Source organism: Crinia signifera, chromosome 3, assembly GCF_055691185.1.
Source record: "Crinia signifera chromosome 3, ASM5569118v1, whole genome shotgun sequence".
NCBI classification, from domain to species: domain Eukaryota; kingdom Metazoa; phylum Chordata; class Amphibia; order Anura; family Myobatrachidae; genus Crinia; species Crinia signifera.
In genome coordinates, this window is record NC_139219.1 from 240,417,391 (window position 1) to 240,436,750 (window position 19,360).

At 45.6% G+C, this 19,360-nt stretch overlaps 2 protein-coding genes across 10 annotated transcripts in view; one reads left to right on the forward strand and one right to left on the reverse strand.

Moving 5' to 3' along the window:
- The window catches only part of NLGN1 (neuroligin 1), a 966,435-nt gene that overhangs the window by 174,597 nt on the left and 772,478 nt on the right, over nucleotides 1-19,360 (reverse strand). The window lies entirely within an intron of this gene.
- The window catches only part of LOC146064344 (acetyl-CoA carboxylase-like), a 103,475-nt gene continuing 90,909 nt past the window's right edge, over nucleotides 6,795-19,360 (forward strand). The window contains exons 1-2 of one of the 2 annotated variants that reach the window (XM_083177728.1): nucleotides 6,795-7,038; nucleotides 15,157-15,396. In XM_083177728.1, the coding sequence (XP_083033854.1) occupies nucleotides 15,173-15,396 (224 nt within the window). In that variant the 5' untranslated portion in view covers nucleotides 6,795-7,038; nucleotides 15,157-15,172. The remainder of the gene's footprint in view (nucleotides 7,039-15,156; nucleotides 15,397-19,360) is intronic. The other variant, XM_083177730.1, reaches the window with a different exon arrangement.

Here is a 19,360-nt window from a genome sequence, read left to right on the forward strand (position 1 = left end):
ACTATTTGGAATGGTGCACCAAATGTCAAAAGCTGCTATACACACAAAAAGATATCTTAAACTATTCTATCATGCATATTATACACCAGTCAAGATACATAAAATATTCAGGGAACAAACTGATGTGTGTTGGAGGTGCTCCATGGAAAGAGGAAACCTCATACACATCTTTTGGTCCTGTAAGAAATTAGAAGGATTCTGGAGAGACATTGAAAATTTTATATTTAAGGTAGTGGGGATGAGACTCCAGTTAAACGCTCCAATGGTCCTCTTACATATAGGAATTTTCAATCTTGATCTACCAAAGAGGTACCTGATAAACCAAATCCTTAGCACTACTATCACAGCTATAGCCCAGTTATGGAAACAAGAACAGCCTCCGTCCTTGCAGATGGTTATAAACAAAATAAAGTTTAATTTTAAGATGGAAACCCTAAACAGACCAGGAAACTCCAAGATACGTAAACTATGTAAGGAATGGGAGAACTTCCAGACAATAATATAACATTAGAGGAACACAGATAACACAGACAGAGAGTAAGAGAAACTAGACACTAGGAATATTAAGAAGTCCTACTTAACTCTCGCCTCCTCCTCTTTTTCCCCTTCTCTTTTTTCCCCTACAATATAGAGATAAAGCTAGAGATATGTATAGAACTGATTATACTCATCAAGTAAATTTGATTTGACTGTCGAAAATTGTAAGTCTTGCATGTATGTATGTATGTATTGTCTTGTCTAAAATGTATACAAGGGAGAATATATCCCTATTGTATGTAATGATGTTTTGAAAACTGCAATAAAAAAAAAAAATTAAAAGAAAAAAAGACCTCTACCTTCTACTAGTTTATGTGTAGATAGGTTGGTGAGTGGAATATGTCTGGCTACTAATATTGCAACACCTAGAGTCTTGCCTGCGGAATTATTCGCCATGAAGACATGTGGGTAGTAATGGCATTTCAGTGATGGAACCTGACCAGTGCGGAAGTGGGTTTCCTGGATAAAAGCTGTCTACTTTATCGTCATGTAGGCATTTAAGCAGCTTAGACCTTTTTTCAGGGATATTTAACCCTTTAACGTTAAAGGTGGCGATTTTCATGTCACTCGGGCTGGGCATGTCTAAATCGGGGTATAGAGAGTGTATACGTAAGCCACTCCGTTGGAATGGTTATTGGCATCAGCTCCACCAAATCCCAGACAGAGGAGGTTAGGGAAAGCTTATAAAGATTGACATGACAGCGCATCAAAGGGAGGGGGGGGGGAAAGAGACTAAGAATCGTACAAAGATATAGAGATAAACTAATGTAAAGTACCATAGAAGGATTAGCTGCGATTGGACCAGGCATGGGATCCTGCCCAAGCCTCATCCAATAACTCAAAGGGTGCAGCAAGTAGGGGGTAGACAGGGGGACACACCGCAGCAACCACCCCGACCACAGAAGGTCACACAAAGCGATTATGCGGGTGTCGTCTCGATTGTGTGGAGGGAAAACATTTTCCAGTTAAGACTAAATATCAAAGGCTATGATTGTCTAAGTCAATAGTCAAGATCAAATCCAGTAGAGAGGTAATTGACAGAATCTCGAGAAGCGAGAAGGCGAATCAGATGGGGTAGGGTAAGGATTATATACCAGTTGCAGACAGTGTTAACAGCAAAAAAAAAAACACTTAATGACTTAAAACTAAACAGTCAACAGATGTCAACGGGTCTGCTTGGGGAAGAAAGGAGAACCAAAAGGGAGAACATTGCGAAAGAAAAGTGCCTATTGTAAGCAGCAGTAATTAAACACATAAAAGTTTTTTAAAAGGCAGATATCGTTGCGATCTCACCAGGCATGGTGGTCGAGGACTTTTCAAGTTACTTCTGAGGGAGTGGTATTTGTTGAATGTCTAGGTCTCCTTCTTGGGGCGACTTTATCCCAGAGTCCTTTTTGGAAATTCAAAGAAGGAGTTTCTGGGGCCATATGGTAGGATTCCCAATCTGGAAGGGGTATGGGTTGCATGCCGAGGGTTGTGAAAAATTGCGGGAGATCTGTGGGTTTGTTTAAGATGACCAGCTTGCCATTGTGGGATACTTGAATGTTGAACGGGAAGCCTCATCTATATTTCAGATTCAGCTTACGTAGAGCGTCAGTGAGGGGTTTTAGGGTCCTTCTTTGCTGCAGTGTGGACCAAGCTTAGTCTGGGAAGAGTTGGATTTTATCTCCGTTAAAGTCTATATCATCTAATTGGCGGGCTTTCTTCATTATTTCTTCTTTCTGTGTGAAATAGTAGAGGCGGCATATCACATCTCGTGGTTTGTCAGTGGGTGTACCTCTCGGTTTGAGAGCACGGTGGGCTCTATCGAATTGGATCTTTTCTTGAGGGTCTAGTTCAAGTATTTCTCCAAAGATCTTTGTAAGGACATCTGTTAGGCTGGATTGTGGAATATCCTCTGGCAGGCCCCTCACTCTAATATTGTTACGTCTTCCGCGATTGTCCAAATCTTCAACACGTGTACGCAGGAGTTGTAATTCAAAGGCCTGGTGATCGATCACTTCCTTAAGTTGATTAAATGCCTGAACTGAAGTTGCACCGTGGTCTTCCAGGGAGTCAACACGTGAGTCCAGAGCTGATAAATCAGTTTGAATTGTCGAGACCTCTTGTTTGATAGTGGAGAGCAGGCTAGTCTCGAGTGATACAAGATCTTGTTTCGTTGGTAGAGATTTAATGTGCGTGAGAATCTCGCTTATTTCTCTGTTGATAGAAGAGATGTAAGGGGGTGCTGCGTCGCCTGTGGTAGATATGTTGTCGGCAGGCGCGGGCATTGACGGGGAGTTAGGAGGGGCAGATTGGGTATTGTCTGATGTGTTGTCAGAAGATGGAGTCATTAGATATTGTCGCAGATCAGAATTGCGCTCACTCGCTCTCCTCGGAGTCCCCACGGGTTTAAGCTTGGATTTTCTGTTTTTCACCATGTGAAGAATATTTGAAGGCGGAAGCACGTAATTCAAAGGCTATAGAGACGACACGAACATCGATGAGTAGTCACATAGTAGAGATTGGGTGGGCAGTTGCCATCGGTCGCCCCCCCCCCCCCCTCGGCGGCCATGTCTTGTAGTTTACACCGCTCCCGTCAAAAGGCGAGGACCTTTAGAGTGGATAATAAGTTCATTGAGTGGTTATATTCTGAAGGGAAAGGAAAGGAGGGGAGCAGTGGCAGCAAAGGCTCACAAGGGGGCACTGGTGCACTACAGTGGATAGAAGCCCAGTACAGGTGATTGCTGTTCTGCAGGCTGAGGCAAGTAAGAATAGCCTGAAGCAGGCAGTATCTGTTGGTTGCCTGGGAGACAGAGGTATATGCAGGGGTAAATCAGGAGGCAGTGGACGTTCAGTGCACAGATCACGTTGAAAGGGGATGTCCTCCTGGCTTCAGCAGGGTCTGTAGGGGAGTATAGCAGGGGAGCACCTTCCTTTGTTGTCAGGATGGGGGAGGGGGGCACAGCAGGAACATCCGGGGTGCACAACCTGTGCAGCACAAAGGATTTGGGCTATTACGTAGGTCAGGGCCAGACAGCTCAGGACAGGCTTCTTTAGTTATAGTGTGGAACCTGTGGAGCCTGTCACTGCCACCTCCAAGATGGCCGCCGCTTCAGACAGGGTATGCAGGGAGAGATTTGATGGGGGAGCAGGGCCACTCAACACTCGTTTTCCAGTCTGGGGGCCACCTGGAGGGAGCCCAGTGTGGGGGAAGGAGTTCAGGAGGCTTCCCGGATCTTCCGGCGGCACGCACCCGCTATGGAGCCCGTGGTGAGGGTACTTGAGAAAATCTAGGCCCAGGCTTCTAGGCCGCGGGTAGGCCGCAATCCACGGGTGGCTGTAAACGGTCACCCCGACTCCGCAGCCTCCCGCAAACCACTGCAGGCTTGTCCGGCACCTCAGTGGGGCTTTGGGGAGCGAGGACCACCTCCGTAGCACGCCTAAAACTGGTGTTGGGAGCCAGATCCACGGGAGCCCAGGTATTTAGCGTCTGCCTCTGATGGCCACCAAGCCACGCCCCCCTGATCTGTTTTTTATGTACTGTGGTCTCTAATGTGTTATTCACCACCTGTATATCTATATCCAAGTAATTTACCATAGTTTTGTCCATGATATAAGTGAATTTAATAGGACTGTGTAAATGGGTTGGGATCATTTGGTCTACAGCATGATGGTTGACACCATTAGGTTGACACCATTAGGTTGACATGGGAAAAAGTCGACATGGTTATAGTTCGACAGGTCATTAGTTCGACATGTCATTAGTTCGACAATGTCTAGGTCGACAGTCAAAAGGTTGACAACACAGTCAACATGGACACAGTTTAAAGTGCACCACATCCCCTCGCTTCGCTCACTATGCGTTGGGCACACTATTTTATTCTCCCACCACGCCCTAGTGGATGGTAGAGCATGAAATACTGCCTGTTAGCACGTCGGCTCAAAAAACTGTGGAAAACCCCATGTCGACCTTTTGACTGTCAAACTAATGATCTGTCGAACTATTGACCTGTCGAACTAATGGCCTTTCGACCTTTTCCCATTTCAACCTTTTCCTATGTCGGCCTAATGACTGTCAACCATCATGGTGTAGACCAAATGACCGCATCCCGTTTAAATAGTCCTATAAAATTCACGGTACTTATATGTTAGTTGGGCACCCCCAAAGCTATTTGCTTCGTTTTCCGCGCTGCGCTTGACACGCTTCGTGCTCGGTGGCTCGCTGCGCTCGCCACACTATATAACATCAACTCCAAGCCGACATGGATAGTGGGGGTATGAGCGTACTAACTATAGTGGGCGCCCAACTAACATATAAGTACCAAATTCACTTATAGCATGGATAAAATGTTGATAAATTACCTCCCAACATGACCCACTCCAGGAGGGACAGAATGCTCTGTTTCTGGACTTCCCTTTTGATTTATGATTACAATCACCTGTGTGGAAGTACCTTTCTTATCCATTAACCTGTTGAAAACAGGTGATGGCAATCATATACTGTATTGGAAGTCCAGAAACAGAGCACTGTGTCCCTTTTGGAGAGGGTCATGTTGGTAGGTATGGTTTTTCCGACTTGCAGGGGGAGCCTTAAAAAAAATTAGGTACTTGTTTCCTAGCACGGCCACAAATCTTGGCCATCGGGTGTAATTTTAGTGGCCTGCGACGCGACAGACGCGATGCCCCCGATTTTTCCATTGAAATGCATTGAAAACAGTGAAAAATCGGGTCGGTCGCGTCGTGTGCGCCTAAAAATGCCTAAATGGTCCACCCGCGATGGCCGCGATTTCCCCATAGGGAACAATGTTAAATGCCTCAATTTACCCGCGATGACCCTGATTTCCCATAGGAAACAATGTTAAATGGGTCAATTTACCCAAATCATCATAGGGAACAATGGTAAATGGGCCAGAAAGCCCAAAAACCCCCCTGACCAGTGAAATGTCCCCCCAAAAGTAGTTAACGCCACCCCGCGATGAACGTGAACCCGAAGTGTGGCGAGCGGCAGCGGTACGCGTCCTCCGACCTTTTCATACCCCCACTATCCACTAGGGCGTGGAGTGAGAATAGAATAGTGTGGCGAGCGCACGCGGATACCTTCACAGGTAAACGCGTCCCTTCGCGGGCTTCACAGGTATCCGCGTCCGCTCGCCACGCTTCGGGCTCGGTGGCTCGCTGCGCTCGCCACACTATTCTATTCTCACTCCACGCCCTAGTGGATAGTGGGGGTATGAAAAGGTCGGAGGACGCGTACCGCCGCCGCTCGCCACGCTTCGGGTTCACGTTGATCACGTCGTGGCGTAAAATACTTTTGGGGGGACATTTCAATGTTCAGGGGTGTTTTTGGCCCATTTACCATTGTTCCTATGATAATTTGGGTACATTCAGCCATTTAACATTGTTTCCTATGGGAAATCGTGGTCATCGCGGGTAAATTGAGGCATTTAACATTGTTCTCTATGGGGAAATCGCGGGCATCGCGTCTGGCCCATCGCACCCGATTTTTTTGCGCATGCGATGCCCGCGATGGCCCCGATTTTACCCCCGATGACCGCGATTATGATCGTTGTGGCCGTGCTAGGAAACAAGTACCAAAAATTATATTGTTTTTGTTTTGTTTGTTTATTTTAATATTTATCTATTTGCTGATTTGTAACATTTAGTAAAGTTTAGCATCAAAATCAAATTAATTTTTAAATGCAAGTTTTATGTGTTTTTTTTTTTTTTTAATAAATAAAAGGGCCTGTATACTTCCAAACATTACCAATTTCCAGGAGGGACACTATGCTCTCTATCTGGTCTTTCCGCTTAATTTCCATTACCTGCACTGCACTAATTAATCAATTAAGGTGTTTTGCCACAGGTAATGGCAATCATAACTTAATAGGGAAGTGCAGAAAGAGAGCATTTTGTCCCTGATCCGAGAAAGATTTTTGTACTTTAGCTTTCTCTCTCTCTGTAGAGATGTTTCTACATATGTATATATATAAATAGCTATAAATCAATAGCTACAGACAGATATAAATATATATGTTCCTGTATATATCGATCTATATTTATAGACGACTGTATATAAACTAAAGTAACCTTTCCGCCAGACAGGTTACATGAGATGCAAACAGTAGCAGCCATGAATGACAGCGGTCCACCCTCTTCAGTTAAAGAGAGGCTCGCTCTCCGCTCGTACCATCTATATCGGTCCCGCCCCCACACATACCCCGGCTTCCTATTGGTCCTTGTCACTCATTCGAAGCCGAAGTGTGGCCTTTCCTCGGGGCGGGGTTCCGAGCTGCACGCACTGTGGTAACCCCGATCACACCACTCCTTGGCTGAGACTGACGGGCAGGGGGCGGTCTCCAGCCGCAAGGAGGCCGGGCGATGGTGGATTAGAACCTGCGCTAGGAGACGCCGCTGTAGCATCCTTCTGTGTTGTGCTAATCTATGGTGCTAGTGGCTAGCGAGTGAGCGGCCGCCGAAGACCCCGTCCCTGTCACTTGTTTCCTCTGTAGCCGCTGCTGGGTGAGTGCCTTGTGTGTGGGAGTCAGGAAGGTTGCGGCTATTGCGGTGAATGAATGGGAGGCATGTGTCTACGCTTCGCTGACATCTCCCACTGTGTGGCCTGAGCGGTTGAGGCTCACGGCATGGGGAGGACTTGTGAGCCGCCCGCAGGACACCGTGATGCATCCATGTGTGGCTATGTTCATAGTATGTACATCTATGTGCTTGTTGTAGTAGCACCTAGGGGAGGTCCTATGGGTGACTTGGTATATTGTCACAGTAGAGCACATGGTGATAGGTTATTTACCCTCCACCCTGGGGTGTCCCGGTGCCGCCCATCACTAAGGTGTCACTGTACAGGGAAATGATAGTACTGTGTCTGAGGCGCCGTCTGCAGGAATGCAGTAATGTATTTAAATTTTAAATGTAGTATGTGCCTTAAAAAAATATATATCTATCAAGTTTTGCTGATATCTAATAGCACCACACCAAGGTGTTTCACATGATAGTTATACAGATACTTTACTAACACACATGACTGGTGTTCCTTTCCATTTATTAGCTCATAGCTGTTTTTTTTTTAAACTTGTCGACATGGAGTACTGCGTCCCCTTGCATGGTTTGCATGGTCAGTCACACTATTATATTCTCACTCTATGTCCAATTGGACAGGTAGAGACTAGAAATTGAAGGGGATCTATACCAGGCATTCCCAACCACGGTCCTCAAGGCACATCAACAGTGCAGGTTTTGTAGGCTCAAGCACAGGTGGCTTAATTAGTATCTGAGGGATTCTGATTAAATCTGTGCTGAAGCCTGGATATCACTAAAGCCCTGTACACACGGGGGAAGATATATTGCTGAGCAATATATTGCCCAGTGTCTCCTTTGCATCAGCGACCAGAGATGGTCGCTGATGAAAAGGAACCTCTGCTGGCGGTGCCGCAGAGGTAATTAGCTGGTCGCAGGAGCAAGCTCCTGCGACCAGCGATTAGAAAGGGGCTGAAACCGGGAGCGCCCACCTGGCGCCAGCGACCATATTTCCAGCGATTTCAGCCCCTATTGCCCCCGTGTGTACACAGCTTTAAACGTGCACTGTTGGTGTGCCTTGAGGACCGTGGTTGGGAATGCCTGATCTAGACACTATCCTAGAGTAATGGTTTAGAGCAAAAAGTACAGAGGAAAGTACAGGTACAGTATACTCTTTTTGTTGGGGCACTTTTCGGTACTTGTTTAGTTTCACGGCTGTCGATATATTGGATGCGATATCGGCCAATCCGATTTTTTTTTTTTTACCTGTTCATAACCCCACTACGCGTGGAGTTAATTTTATATAGTGTGTCGAGCGCAGTAATCTGCGTCCCCTTGCGGGGCTCGCCACGCTTCATGCTCGCTGTGCTCGCCACACTATATAAAATCAACTCCATGCGTAGTGGATAGTGGGGTTATGAACAGGTAAAAAAATTGCATCGGATAGATCGCCCGCCGTGAAACTAAACAAGTACCCACTTTTCTATTGTTAAAACTTTTACTTAAATAATTGGACTCAGGCACACAAACATGTAACAGGTAAATACTGACAATGGGGCAGATGTATTAAGCTTTAATGAGATAAATGCAAGGGTGATAAAGAGAGATAAACCGCCAGCCAATCTGCTCCTTACTGACTTTTTTTCAAACACAGCCTGTAACATGGCAGTTAGCAGGTGATTGGCTGGTCGTTTATCTCTCTTTATTACCCTTGCATTTATCTCTTGTTAAGGCTTAATACATCTGCCCCAATGTACTTGAATAAACCACAGTGAGAGAACATCAAGGGTTTTTCTCTCATCCCAGTTTCGTGGGTATGGGTCATTAGGTCGACACAAGCATTAGGTTGACAATGGGAAGGTCCACAGGCAAAAGGTTGACATGATATAAAATTTTGATTTTCATATGGTTATTTTCATCAAATTATGGATCTCATAATGCAACAGATTCACGCAAAAAAAATAATTTACAAAATGGATGAGTTTATATGGAAATAAATGTTACTATATATTTCTTATAGCATTCCGTATGATAGGATGCAGTCAAAATACCGATAACCATTGACCGACTGTCAAAATCCCAACATTTAAAATCCCGACAAGGTCAAAATACCGACATAGAATGTAGACAGGAGAAAAGGTCAACATGGCTTTCGTTCGGCTATTTTTGGAGCCGACATGTACGACAGGCAGTATTTCATGCCCTACCATCCACTAGGGCGTGGTAGGAGAATAAAATAGTGTGCCGAGCGATGCGAGGGGCTGCGGTTGACTTCCAACTGTGTCCTTGTCGACTGTGTCAACATTCGGGTAAAAAAAACAGTGAAAAAGTTGACCTCGTGACCTGTCGACTTTTTTTTCTCCTTTCTACATTGTATGTTGGGATTTTGACCATGTCGGGATTTTGGGTGTGGTACAGGGGTCCGACAGTCGGGATCCCTACTGGCCGGACCCAAACAGCATGGTGAGCTCAACTAAGCCCCTTGTGGGCACGGTGGCTCGCTACTCGAGCCACCTATTCTACCTCTATGGGGGTCGTGGACCCCCACGAGGGAAAATAGCAGGTGGCCGTCGGGAACCCGGCTGTCGGTGTTTTGACGAGATCCCAACTGTCGGGACCCCGTCCGGCACCCGGGATTTTGACCGTCGGTCAATAACTGTCTGTATTTTGACCATCGGGATTTCATACAGAATCCCGTATGATAAGTGCTTAGGGTATGGATCGTTTCGTCTACAGTACTTTGGTCGACGGGTATTTGGGTCAAACATGGGTTTTTCACTGTTTTTTTGACCCGAATGTCGACAGTCGATGTGGTCACAGTTGGAAGTGAACCGCAGCCCCTCGCATCGCTCGCTATGCTTTGGGTACGGTGCCTCACTGCGCTCGGCACACTATTTTATTCTCCCACCACACCCTAGTGGATGGTATGGCATGAAATTCTGCCTGTCGGCTCAAAAAACAGTGACCTGACCCGTGTCGAAATAATGACTGTCGACCAAGTGTGGTCGACCATATGACCGTATGCCGAGTGCTTACATGCAACACTGTGATATTAAAGCTCATAAAGGTACCTTTGTAAAGTAGTTGTGATATTTTTTTCTTTCAAAAGAAGTGCTTACATAAAACATGCACTGTATTCACCCATAAAGGTATGCTTTTTTTTTTTAGTGAAATATGATGCTCACACTTTTCTTACTTGAAACAGGCGTTTTACAACCATATAATGGTTTATTTTATATCGTTTGCCCCGCAGTACAAAGGAAAACACTGCTGACATCGCTCATGGAGCATAACTGCTAGTGTGTACCCGGCTTGAAAGTACTGACTACAGGTGTGGCAACCATGTTAACGCATTGCTCTGGGTACTTGTAGGTCAGGGGTCCTCAAACTACTTTGCTTTGGGAACCCATCAGACAATAAAAATAATGACCGGACCCCAGCAAGTGACTGCAGGTGATAATCACATCACATGTGTAGTCAGCAGACAGCACAGGCATGGCAGCATTGTGGAGGCACAAAGTGATGGGTCTAAAATAACAGACCATTCAACAGATTTTTTAGACTCTTTGAATCACTGACTGAGTTTAGAAAAGCCATCAGCCTGATGGTCAGCAACATGGAGTCGTGACCCACTTTTGGGACAGGACCCAGAGATTGAGAACTGCTGTTGTAGGTTAATGCAGGTTAGTGGGAAATTAGCCGCAAAGTAAAAGGAGCTGTAACAGAAATGCCTTGGATATAAAAGCCAGAGGCAACCATTTGCAACATACTACCAACGTTGGGCCGGTCCCTGTGAGCTAAAGGCACCCCCAGCCAGGGACCATTATACTTGGATCTCCCTCCACCTGAGAGGCAGCAGCGGCTGATGTGCGTCCGGGAGCTCTGATAATTTCCTCCTCCCTTCAGCTTGCGGCAGCTATCTTGGTTGCTGGCAGCCCTGCTCCTTCTGCAGTGCCTATACCTCTGATAGGGAACTAGGGATAGCCATCATTGCCATTGAGGGAAATAGTGCAACTGTCCAGCGATTGTTGTTAAAATATGCAATGGATGACATTGATATTTTTACCTATCCTTGGTCTTGACTGACTGATTGGCCTGTGGGCCAATTAAAACACAGGTGCAGGGCTTCACTGGTGCCGAGGGATGCTCCGAGCTATGCTTCATGTCCCGGCACTTTGAGGGGAAAAAAAACAGCAAAACATCGGTTGTGCTGTGCCATTGATGGAGCAAAACTATCTGATTCTCCCTCATCGATGGCAAAAGTATTTGACATTGGCCATAAACAATCAATGCTTTGCAATAATCAATGGCCATCCCTATAGGGAACCAGCTCTACTGTGATAGTGTGAGCAGCCAGACAGCCTGATTAGAGTGTAATTGACACTCCCGTCTCCCCCTTGGGGAAAATAATAATCATTTTAAAAAAATAATAATAATAATGAAGACCATAAGAAGCTGCTGTTGCCCCTGGACAGGGCAGAGGGCCCATCAGATAAATGTATTGTACAAGTAATGCATACCTCCCAACTGTCACGATTACAGCGGGACCGTCCCGATTTTCGGGTCCTGTCCCGCTGTCCCACCCGTGGCAGGCATTGTCCCGCTGCAGGGGGTGGCAGTTGGGAGACCCCCCAATCTAATAGAATAGACGCTGTGCGCATGCGCACAGTGTCTATTCTCGTATGAAAATGAGGTAGCAGCTAATTAGCATAAGCCGCACCCTCATTTACATACGCCCGCCCCCTTTCCGGACGAACCCGCGCGAGTGTCCCTATTTCACCAGCACAAAAGTTGGGAGGTATGGTAATGTGTATATTAGTAAGATAAATTACATACGCTTTGTCAAGGTTTGATAAATTTAATGCAATATGCCTTATGTGAAATAAGCACGAAGGGCCACTATAAATTAGGCTGACTTGTCCTGAGGACAAGTCAGACTCAATTCTTCTGCGAGCTGCCCAGCAGCTCCATGGGAGGCTCACATATAATTTAGCACTTGATGTGCCATTTTTTACATGTGATAAATCGCATGCGATTTATCACATGTAAAAAAAATGGGGAGCAGAAGGGCGGCAGGTGCATCAGCTGTGCCGGTGAGGAACAGTGGGGCAGTCTGTGGTTCTGGAGAGGAACAGTGGGGTTGGCAGCGGGCGCAGCGGTGGTGATTAGTGCAGTGGGCGGGCAGCGGTGGCTATTAGAATTTTAAATAATGTGTCAAATGATTGCTGGCTTTTGATTGGCTGATAGTGCTTAAGCCAATCGGAAGCCGGCCTCTCATTTGACACATTATTTTAAATTCTAATAGCCGCTGCTGCACTGTTCACCTCCGGCTAGTCATTTGCATTTTAATAGCCACCCGCTGCCAGAGGTCGGACGTCATCGTACATGCTGCACGTCTGACCTGATCCGGTCCACTGCACACTGGATCAGATCAAATGTCACACACATGCGATTTTAGGTTGATTTATTGGCCCAAGTGCTGAAATAGCGTGAAATCAGACCAAAATCGCATAGTGTATGGGCACCTTTTAAGGCCCCCATACACTACGCGATTTGGGCCCGATTTCACCCAATTCTGGAGGATCGGGCCTAGAAATCGGGTGAAATTTTCCAAATTGCGTAAGGGTTGACATCCGATCAGATCCAGATGTCAGACGGTCTGCACATAAGATAAATCATATGCAGCCATCTGGGGGAGGGGGGAATGGTCCGGGGGAGCTGCAGGAGCAGGCTGGGAGTGGGGACAGGTCCTGGGGAGCGGCAGGAGCAGGCTGGGAGTGGGGACAGGTCCGGGAGAGCGGCACTAGATGTAGCGGCAGGCAGGGAGCAGGGACCGCAGATGCAGCGCGGAGACCGGGGGCACGGCGGGAGAATAGAAAGAAATCCTATTCAAAAGACTGGGCGGCCGCTGATTAGCTGAGAGCTCAGCCAATCAGCGGCCGCCAGTCTTTTCATTAGGATGGTTTCTATTCTCCCGCTGCTACCGCTCGCTACCATGGACTCTGCTCTGTGGTCCCCACGGCAAGCGGGAGAATAGAAACCATCCTATTCAAAAGACTGGGTGGCTGCTGATTGGCAGAGCTCTCAGCCAATCAGCGGCCGCCCAGTCTTTTGAATAGGATTTCTTTCTATTCTTCCGCCGTGCCCCCGGTCTCTGCTCTGCATCTGCGGTCCCGCTCCCTGCCTGCTGCTACATCTCGTGCCGGTCCCCACCTCCAGCCTGCTCCTGCCGGCTTTCTGCTCTTGCCATGCTGCGCTAGGCACACTATTAAATTCTCCCCCTATGCCCACTGGGACTGTAAAGTATGAGCAAGTTGGTTTTAATGGGAAAAAAAATTATGAAAAAAATCATGATTTTGGTCGACATGTCTTTTTTCATGTGTCGACAAATAGTGGACTGCATACCACTTTTGGTTGGATGATTCCTTGTTTCTTTCAGGGGTGTGCTACCACTGACACGGAGATGTATCAGAATTCAGAGAAAGAGAACGTGTGTCCTGTTGTGGTGCACCATAAAGAATTAATTAGAGCCAATAAAAAGTAACTTTTAATTGATTTGTTTAAAACTGCGAAATATAAAACCAAAACACAAAGATTGACAAACTCTAAATAATACGCAACACAACAGGAATATATCAATTAAAAGACTGATTGAAGACACACAAGTCCCCACATGTGCTGTTTTTAACATGCACTATTTTTCACTTTGTTTGTCAATCTTTGGTTTTTGGTTTTATATTTCGCAGTTTTAAACAAATCAATTAAAAGTTACTTTTTATTGGCTCTAATTAATTCTTTATGGTGCACCACAACAGGACACACGTTCTCTACCTATAGGATTATTTAGGTTTACTTGCAAAGGCAAATTCACTCTCTAAGGGCGGGATGTACTAAGGGGAATATGCGGTAAAACCCCTGTTTTACCGCATTTCCCTATGTATTAAAACCCCGCTGCCTCGTTACCGCAGGGAAGGGTAGCGCCACCTTTGGGTGCCGATACCCTATAGAAGCCTATGGGCTTCTTTTCGCCGCCTCCGCAGCAAACCCGCCGACCCCCCCCCTCTCCCTCTTGCTTACCTGGTCCTTCCGGCTGCAGGGGGAGGAGGAGGTGCCGGGGACAGCCTGCTTAGCTGTCGGCGTGAGGGGAGAGCCAGGCGGCAGGGAGATGATGGAGACCCCAGACCACACCAGAGTACAGGTATCGCGGGGGGGGGGCTCCGTCACCGCATCGCCAGCTGCATATGTTAGAACATATGCGCTGGCGAAGGGTGGCGATGTATAGTAATACATCCCGCCCTTATAGACAAAACCATGTGCACTGCAGGGAGGCAGATATAACAGGTGTAGAGAGCATTCGATCTGGGTTAGGTTTGTTCTTCAAACTGATATCTATATTGCAGTGTAAAATATAGCAGCCAGTACAGAAACAATATAGCGGAATACGCTCATTGGGTCACCACCAAATAGGTTAGGTTTTTTTTTTTAGCTGACATGTGCCTATGTGGTATTTCATGCCCTAGTATTGTGGTGGGAGAATAAAATAGTGTTCTGAGCATAGCGAGGCCCCGTGCCTGAAGCATGGCGAGTGCAGTGAGCCATGCGAAGGGACATGGTGGTACATTTCGGTGTCCATGTCGACACAACATGTGCCGACAGGTGGTATTTCATGCCCTACCATCCACTAGGACATAAGGGTAAAAATAAAAAAATAATACAGAAAAAAAAACGTGGACTTTTTCACTGTAGACCTTACACATGTCGGCCTTATGACCCTGCCAACCTAACCCATGTAGACCTTCCTGCATGTCGACTTAATGACTGTTTAACAACTTGCTGGTGACCAACTGATCCACATCCGATATAACACCCAACACCGCCCTGCACAGAAACGATATAACACCCAAATCTAACCCTCTGCACATGTTAAATCAGCCCCACCTGCATATGGTTTTGTCCATTAGAGAGTGAATTTGCCTTTGCTAAGGCACTATGCTGCCTTGAGGATGCACATACAGTATGCTTTTGTCGCCCATACAGTATATAGAACTGTAAGAAGTTGCCTGGCAGAACCAACTATTAATCTTTGTTTATTATTGAATGCTTTTTAAGCTACCCTGCAAAAAACATGGAAGAGTCTCTGCCTAACGCAAAAATGCTAGCCCTGAATCATTCTCGCTTTATTATTGGTTCTGTATCGGAGGACAACTCTGAGGATGAATTCAGCTCTTTGGTTAGAGTGGATATTCTAGAAGATAAAGAAAGGTCTTCATCTCCAGCTTCTATTTCTTCAGACACCGTATCTGACATGGCATTATCAAACTATCAAGAAAACCTGGCTTTACAAATGAGGTACAGTAGGTGTTTTTCCAATTAAGATTTTGACCATTATCTAATTTTTTTATACTTAAATTCTATACATCAATTTTAAGCATGCTGTAAGTTGAGAAGTAGTTTGGTATATGTGCACTAACTGTTATATTATATTCGTCCTGTTAACATAATCTTTTGATGTTGCCTGTTAATCTTGAACGTTTTTTATTTATGTATTTATATTTGTGTGTGTTTCAGGCAGTCTGGGCTGCTGGCCCTGACTTCCTGAAACAGACAGGGTGGCACTTCCTGCAGAGTGTGCCTCTGACCCTGGCCATAGTCACCGGGGACCCTCCGCATCTGTGTGCGACTGTCGTTAAGGGTCCGTGGTCTGTCACCCGTCGGAGGTCCTGTAGGTGCAATGCACTGGGTGACAGCTGGACCAGCGAAGCGCACTGTATGCTGCAGCACCGCTGTGTTCAGCGCAGCAGGAGGAAGGAGGGGGCTGAGCTTCTGCCGGAGTCCTCTCAGCATCTAGGTGCCAGTACAGCCCACTGTGCTCTTCCATCCTGACTGTGTCTCTACAGAACTTCCAGAACAGTTGGACCGCTTCCTCCTCCTCAGAGCAGTGTCACAAATGCTGGGTGAGTGGTGGAGAGTTTTTCAGGAATATCCCTGTATACTGCACTGCTGACTCAATTCGGGGACAGGTGGGCTCCTCTTCCCCCCCCCCCCCCCTATTGGTTTTATATGCGTATTCCTCTCTTTCTGGGGTGTAAGAAGTGTTGTTTGCTTTGAGTGTGTATTGTGAAGCATGACACTTCTACTAAGGCTTCCCTGAATCTTTTTGCATATAAGCCAGTACTCAACAAATTTATTTAAAATCTAGTAGCCAAGTAGGGGGACTGAATACTCCTATTAAGCAGAAAAAAAATCTCAAGTTCTCTTAAATAACATAAACCTGATATAGTATTTATCAAGAGACCTACTGGAAACAGGGAGATCAATCCTCTCTACATGATATTTGGATTAATGAGTGTGTATCTGCGTGTCGCCATCTAAATCCCATGGGGATCCTTTTTGCTAAATGACTACCTTATACCATTAATAACACAATCACTAACCCTGAAGGTAGATACTTATTGCTGGATGTTCAGATTTATGATGCTTATTACAGTTTATATTTATTCCCCAACTACAGATCCGCATGCCTTTTTTTTCAGACCATTTCCCAGCTCTTACTTAGACCCAATCATGATTTAGTTGTGGGTGCTGACTTCAACACAGTATCTGATCCATCCTTAGACAAATGCTCAACATCCTCAATGCTCTCTAGGCACCACTGGAATTTTATTTCCTGTATGCTCGCAGAATACTCTTTGGTGGACCCTTGGAGGATTCTTAATCCAGCTGATAGGGCCTATACGTTTCATTCGGCGGTACATAAGTCCCTTTGTCGTATATTTTATATTTTGCTTTCCTCTTCCTTACTCTCCAATATGACAGTAACTATAGGTGACATAGTGGTCTCCGATCATGCTCCCATTTCTGTGACACTTGAAGCATGTTCGGGAGGATCGCATACTTTCGCTGGCACTTCCCGTCCTACCTCTATCATTCTGACCAATTTAAACAATATTTTAAATTAAAGTGAGCAAATTACCTAGATGACAATTTAAAACATTGGGATAACCCCTTTCTATTTTGGGAGACATCTAAGGCGGTGATGAGGGGCCACATTATGTCTCGAACCGAAACAAAGAAATCGGTGCTCAATATACAGACTTATAAAATTCTATGCAAGCCACTTTAACAAACTATATTTTCAATCCAACAGATAATTCCCATCAGGCCTACCTCTCCACTCGCCAAGCTTTAGACAGCTTTTTGGTTACCCAGGTGTGGATTAAATTGATTACACACAACAAAAATATTTTCGCTGGGACATCAAGACTGGTACCCTATTCGCTAATATGACTAAGACTTTTAAACGCAGACTCCATATAGCTGCAGTTAAAGATACCCAAACTGGCACTTTTAACTAGGACCTCTGACATCTTGTCGGTATTCAGAACTATTATTGTTCTTTATACACACCAACCCCTACAGATCATGCATTGCACAATATATTTTTAGATGAGGCTAACTTGCCTTGTTTGACGCCCATACAGCAAGAAAGCCTGGAGGCTGCGTTAACGGAAGCAGAGATTGCTAAGGCAATATCCTCTGTGTTTAAATACATCACATACCATTAGTTAAGGTATGCGATGGGACCCGATCTGACCTGATATTAGGGTTTTAAGAGCTTCCTATACAATTTTAACATCGCGTCGCTTCGCATGCCATTACAATGGCATGCGATGCAACGCGGTTGCACCCGATTTCACATTTTACAGGCACCCTGATGGGTGATTACTATGTTAAAAGCACCCCCAGACCCCCCCACTATCAACACTAACCCGAAGCGTGACGAGCACAGCGAGCCCGCAAGGGGTGGTGGTACACGTCCTCCGACCTTTTCATACCCCCACTATCCACGTCGGCATGGAGTTTATTTTATATAGTGTGGCTGCGCTCGCCACGCTTTGGGCTCGCTGTGCTCGCCACACTATATAAAATCAACTCAATGCCGACGTGGATAGTGGGGGTATGAAAAGGTCAGAGGACGCATACCGCTGCGCTCGCCACACTTTGGGTTGGCATTCATAGTGGCAATGGCGTTAACAATGGGGGTGCATGTAACATAGTAATCACCCATTAGGGTGCATGTACAATTAAATCGTTTTGATCGCATCGCATGCGATGCGATCAAAACAATGGCATAAGATTAAAATCGTGGGCGCCGTGCTAGGAAACAAGTACCAACACCTGGTCCAGACGGACTTTCCATAGAATATTTTAAAATATTGCAAACTGATGTTATACCTTCATATCTTCATCTTTATGATCAAATCCAACATAACCCCATCTTTCCCACTTTAAATCAGGCATTTACTTCCCTCATCCCAAAACCTGACAAATATTTTATACTCCCTTCCTCTTACTGCTAACATTATTGAATGCTGATTTCAAGATATTATCTAAAATACTGGCTGATAGACTTTAGTGTCTTTTAGCCCGATGCTCCCTAAGCATCAATTGGAGTTCACTAAGGGCAGGCACTCGATATATGGGATCTGTATGACGTTAGCCGCTGCAATGTCAGTTAGTCTCCAGTCCTCAAGAGCTACCAACAGTTAACGTTTTCCTGGTCTCCTCACAGAATCATAAGTAAAGTAATTTGCTTCACCTGTGGATCATTTATAATGTGTCAGTCAGTAATGAGTGCACATGTGAGGTGATCTAGAAAATGTGAACCGTTGGTAGCGTTCGAGGATTGGAGTTGACTACCACTGGCCTAGATGCTACCAAACCCTTTGACATGATGTCGTGGACTTATCTATATAATGTTTTAGATAGGCGGGGTTTAGGTCCTAGGTTTCTTTTACACTTTGCCAACAACCTCTTTGTTGGTTAATGGCGCCACAGGAGGACAGATTTCCTTAACTAGGGGCACAAGGGTGTGCTGCCTGTTTTCACCCTTACTTTTTAATTTGGCTCTGGACCTCCATGCTTAGAGTGTTGCAGAACTGGCTCTTATTCCAGGGAATTCGATTACGTGATGTTAAATTGAAGATCTCTGCTTTTGCAGATGATGTTTTGTTATTCATTTCCTCCCCTAGGCGGTCTTTGAATCCTGAAACTGTGCCAAATGATACGAGCTATCAATGGTCTCAAAGTTAATTTTGAAAAACTTACAGCTGTTTATCTAAAACTAGGCTATGTTCGCATGACATGGCACGCCGATATACCTATTCGAAGGGCCAAGAAAGCCAGCACCTATTTGGGTATCCATTTACTGGAAAATGTGGGCAGTTTGTATGATCTTAACATGAACACTATTATTTGACGAATACAAATTTACATCAACATCTGGAGGCATTTAAAATTATCATACCTAGGT